Source organism: Gigantopelta aegis, chromosome 8 (assembly GCF_016097555.1).
Source record: "Gigantopelta aegis isolate Gae_Host chromosome 8, Gae_host_genome, whole genome shotgun sequence".
NCBI classification, from domain to species: domain Eukaryota; kingdom Metazoa; phylum Mollusca; class Gastropoda; order Neomphalida; family Peltospiridae; genus Gigantopelta; species Gigantopelta aegis.
The window spans coordinates 2,790,280-2,796,057 of record NC_054706.1 but is presented as its reverse complement, the minus strand read 5'-3'; the positions used below and the strand labels follow the sequence as shown (position 1 = coordinate 2,796,057).

The 5,778-nt window shown below is 39.4% G+C and overlaps 1 protein-coding gene across 1 annotated transcript in view; it reads right to left on the bottom strand.

The window, feature by feature from the left end:
* Nucleotides 1–2,357: 2,357 nt before the first annotated feature.
* The window catches only part of LOC121379163 (group XIIA secretory phospholipase A2-like), a 26,511-nt gene continuing 23,090 nt past the window's right edge, over nucleotides 2,358–5,778 (bottom strand). Inside the window, exon 4 of the mRNA XM_041507659.1 lies at nucleotides 2,358–2,635. Coding sequence (XP_041363593.1) covers nucleotides 2,517–2,635 — 119 coding nt within the window. The 3' untranslated portion in view covers nucleotides 2,358–2,516. The remainder of the gene's footprint in view (nucleotides 2,636–5,778) is intronic.

Genomic DNA, 5,778 nt, shown 5'->3' with positions numbered 1-5,778 from the left:
TTTTGTACCGTCAGACCGAGATTAGATATAGATTTTATTTGCATAATATTGGCTTCTTAAACAACGTTTTGAGAATCTCTTTCGCTTAACACCGCTCTGCAGTGAACGTGTTATTTTAACGCCGGCGCCATTAAGGGACAAATATTTTAAGAATGGAATAAAAAGAGCGCTATCGTAACGAAGATCGCGCGTGACTCTCTTTATGTGATAAGACAAGTTCTTCTTTACTGCTCGATTACTTATCAAATAAAACACGGTTTGTTTTCGCTGCACTATTTACTAATAATGAGGGACGGGCAATTATCAAAGATACACTTCGGTGGGTGTTACACTTCGGTGGGTGTTACACTTCGGTGGGTGATTTTCTCTGTTTATGTTTACGACGCGCTGCACGGACTATTAAATCATTTCACCCAAGCTATCAGTAATAACTACATGTACAATGAATTAAAAAGTAGAAACTAAACCACAAGTAAAAACTTACATAAACAGTGCGCCAGACACACGAGGTAATATAAAGTTAAAATTTGTTTTGTTTAACGACACCACTAGAGCACATTGCTTTATTAATCATCGGCTACTATATTGGATGTCAAACATTTGGTAATTTCGACATATAGTTATAGAGAGGAAACCCGCTACATGTTTCCATTAGTAGCAAGGGATTTTTATATGGACCATCCCACAGATAGATGGAACGAGATATAGCCCAAATGATGGGCCCACTGACTGGGATGGATCCTATACCGATCGCGCACCAAGCGAACGCTTAACCACTGGTCTACGTCCCGCCCCCACGATGTAATATATACAGCGATAGTTTGCCTTCTCACACCCGGTAAGAACGATATGCTTACGATATGCTTATACAGAACGGACCTGCTTATACAGGAACTATAGCTTTCTAATTCGAGAATGTAACATACAACTGTTATTATTGTAAGACAGACAGGCAGTCGTAAAAAGCCTTTAGGTTTCTGCTGTTAAAATATCCGCTCTGTTTAAATGTAAAGAATAAGAGAGAGAGATAGAGAGAGAGAGAGAGAGAGAGAGAGAGAGAGAGAGAGAGAGAGAGAGAGAGAGAGAGAGAGAGACAGAGAGAGAGAGACAGAGAGAGAGAGAGACAGACAGACAGACAGAGACAGAGAGAGAGAGAGAGAGAGAGAGAGAGAGAGAGAGAGAGAGAGAGAGAGAGAGAGAGAGAGAGACAGACAGACAGACAGAGCGAGAGACAGACAGAGACAGAGAGAGAGAGAGAGAGAGAGAGAGAGAGACAGACAGACAGACAGACAGAGACAGAGAGAGTCAGACTCTACAAGCACACAAACGCCCAGACATCCTGATTAAAATGGCGTTTTCTCCATCCACTGGCTGAAGTTCGACACCGCTGACTCTCATCTCCTTCGAGATCTAAGACAACTTCCTGTTTAAAGGTGTGTGAGGGGTGTTTCTCTCTCTCTCTCAATAAAGGTGCTTGTCAATACACTAGTTTTGTAGCTACATGTCGAATGTTTAGAATAGGATACACAATACAACGTAAAAAATATATAATTATTTCTATTAGCTCTTAAAAAAACAGCTAAGTTGCATACAAAATGGAAGGAAGGAGATGTTTTATTTAACGACACCCTCAACACATTTTATTTATGGTTATATGGCGTCGGAAATATGGTTAAGGACCACACAGATATTGAGAGAAGAAACCCGCTGTCGCCACTTCATGGGCTACTCTTTTTCATTAGCAGCAAGCAATCTTTTATATGCACCATCCCATAAACAGGATAGCACATACCACGGTCTTTGACGTACCAGTTGTGGTGCACTGGCTGGAGCGAGAAATAACCCAATGGGCCCACTAACGGGGATCAATCCCAAACAGACCGCGCATCAAGTGAGTGCTTTACCACTGGACTATATCTCGCCCCTACAAAATGGAAGTACACCATGATAAAAATTTGAAATTTGGCATTTTGAACAAACATATCTTCACATATTTTACTTTACAGTTTTCACTGGAAATATACATTTGGTTGAAATACAGGCATACAGGAAATGACGTAACATAGATTGGTATAACGTCATTAATACTGGCTTGGGGAACATTTCAGAGTAGCTGTTTCCGATACAGGGCCGGACCCTAGCCTCAACTAGGGGACAGTACAGGAAGAACAGGGCTACTGTAACATAGAATCTTCTCCAGCTATAAGAAAAGAACATTTCTAAACTAAAAAGGAGACTTTTTTGTATTTTTCGAGAGATAGTAACTGCGCTTTTTGTCCTCACCCCACCACTGGTTTGCGGCTCAGAGATCATATTGATTTTGTTAAATGATTTGTTCAAATAAATAAAAATAAATGTTGAATGTTTACATTTAATGGACGGACAAGCATGACATGACGTCAAACAACATGAACTATCTAAACATGAACTATCTAAAGGACATGAACTATCTAAAGCGTCAAATAATTTAAGTACAAAATATATAATAGCGTAACAAAATAATCACAGCCGATGTTTTAAAACTCCAAATGTTTCCCTCTGTCACAAACACACGCATCTTTCTGGGCTTCCTTGTATGACTTGCATCCTAGGGCCATGGTCCCCGTGTACATCAGACCTGCCGTCGCTTTACATCCTGGAAATAAAACAAAATCATCATCATCATCATCATTATCATCATCACACCATTATTATTATCGGCATCATCACCACTATTATCACCATGATCATCATCATCACCCTAATCATCACCATCGCCACTATCATCATCACCATCGTCATCATCATCACCGACATGACTATCATCATCACCACTACAACTATCATCATCACCACTATCATCATTACCACTACAACCACCATCATTACAACTATCACCACCATCATAGCCACCACCATCACCGCCACCACCAACCCCAACCCCATCATCACCACCACTATCACCACTATTATCACCATGATCATCATCATCACCAACATCACCCTAATCACCACTTTCATCATCACCATCACCAGTCATCATCACCACCATAATCACCATCACTATAATCATCACCACTATCATCATCATCATCATCACCACCACTACCATCATCACCACCACTGTCATCATCATCACCACCACTACCACAATCACCACTATCATCATCATCACCACCACCATCATCACCACCACTACTGCCATCATCACCACTACTACCATCATCACTATCATCATCACTACCACCACCACTGCTACAACAACCATCATCATCATCACCATCACCACCACCACTACTACAATCATCATCACTACTACCATCATCATCATCACCACTACTACTACCATCATCATCATAATCACCTCCACCATCATCATTACAACCATCACCACCACTAAGAACCCCATTATCAACACCACCACCATCAAGGTATTTTAAAATACGTCTAGCCGCCCCAACAAATCTAACGGATCAGTTAATTACTACCTGTAGCCTACCCAGTGTTTAGTTCAATATGCGGCTTTCTGTTCCGTGGCACAGTAGTGGCCTAAGAAAGAATGTGCACATCCGTATGAGGACTGCTACCAGTAGAAACAACCAGCAAACACAATGTAAACACTGAGCGACAAGAGAAAACGATGGGTGATTTTTTTCATAAATTTGGTAGAAACACTTTGTCGTAATAAATCGAAATGAAATATTAAAAAAAAAAATTAACCAAATCAATTTGTAACCGATATGTAGACTACAAATTCCTCGTATAATCGAGGTTTCAAAAATTCGATGCTGAATTCAGATACTTAAAACAAATGATTTTAAACGAAAATATATAAGTGGCAATTTGTAAGTAGCAGTTCATAACTGACAATTTGTTATTGATAGTTTGAACTAAGAATTTGTTATTGGTAGTTTGAACTGACAATTTGTGATTGGTAGTTTGAACTGACAATTTGTGATTGGTAGTTTGTAACTGACAATTTGTGATTGGTAGTTTGAACTGACAATTTGCTATTGGTAGTTTGTAACTAACAATTTGTGATTGGTAGTTTGAACTGACAATTTGTGATTGGTAGTTTGTAACTCTCAATTTGTAACTGACATTGAATTTGTAACTGGCAGTTCATAAGTAACAACTTAAAACTGACAATTCGTAACTAACAACTTAAAACCCACAATTCATATTTGACAGTTACTAACTGGTCACTCGTAACCGAGAGTTTATAACGGGCAATTTGTAACTGACAATTTATACGTGATAATTTATATCTGGCAATTCGTAACCGATGATTTGTAAATTCTAACGATAGTTTATCACCGACATACATGAGAGGTTCGAGATTCTTCGCGTAATCAATGCAAAACCCCTTGGCATTCCAACAAACAAAACTATTCACCGTCATGTCAATCGAAACGTGTTACCCTTGGAAACCGGAGCCACCTGACTATTTTGCTAGTGTCAATGTGTGCTCGGGTTTGTCAGATATACCATTACGTGGGTGTTGTCAAACTTGCAAGCCATCAGACACAGATCTCCGATATGTAGCACCGATGTGACCTTGAAGTATTGCTTATTGTTTTTTTCAACAATGTGCATGGCTCGAATCGCCCATTTGTTACAATATGGTGTTGCTTGAGCGAAGGAAACAAACACACCCTTGCTCTTAGAGATGTAATTGATTGCATCAATTTTTGAAAGGTCAAACGTTTGCATAATTCACGTTAAACGTCCGAGCAACCGCAACACAGTCCGGGGTCGGGTTGACGTCTAAAACGTACTGCGTTCTGCAGATTGGCAAACCACGGATCCACCCACATTTAAAACATCAATTTGTTTGGGCTCGCCTGGGCGCAATAGGAATAAGTTATTCATTTTAAACGATTTCCCTGACTCTATCCCCAGTTTAAAGGATTATTCCACTTTCAGCAAATAAGTATACTTCCACTGAATACCGTGCACCTTTTCTGTATTTTGTTAGAAGCAGAACTCATTTGACTGCTAGGTTATGCAATATTGTAAAGGGGTCCAAATCCCATACTTATTATGTAAAAACAGGGTTGATGCCTGCCTGCGTCAACTGAATGACATATCACGTAGTATGTTGTATGTCCATTGTGATTTAATGAGAGTTGCTTCCCTTTCTGGACTACTCAAAGTAAAGAGTGGTAATATTTCTAACTCCAGTTGGAGAACTTATTATTATTATTATTATGATTTTAGTAGAATGGGTTACAGGAGCTACTCGTCTTCTAAGGCAGAAAGTTCAACATTATTGTTCTGATAATTGATGCTTTAATATTTGATGCTCGACTATGTAAAAACAATAGTGGTGACGTAACATTAAAGTGACAGACCCTAGCGTTTAAATATTACGGCGAATGTTTAACTGTTAGAGCCGTTCTTCATAATTGAAATCAGATATTACATAGATGTTATTGTTAAGAATAACCATTTCCGTACAGCCGAAGTGTTTCTGGTTATCCTGGTATTTCTAATATCACAAAAAGCATTTATCATATGTTTAAAACAGCACGTACCTCCGAGAAATAACGGTTATGGAGACGAGCGCTTGTCTATTTTTAAGGACATTTTCCCCGTTTCAATGTCACGGATTCTTTTCACTCTGTTGTAGCTTTATCCCAATGTGTTACAGGTTTGTAGATTAACCAAACTTAGTGTGCATTTTCAAGGATTGAAACTTGGCTCTGCGACTTTAAGGTATCAGCATGCACATACATCATCTATCCGCGAAGAGTTTCAAGGTCGAGGTGGTGTGTGTGTGGGGGGTGGGGGTGGGGT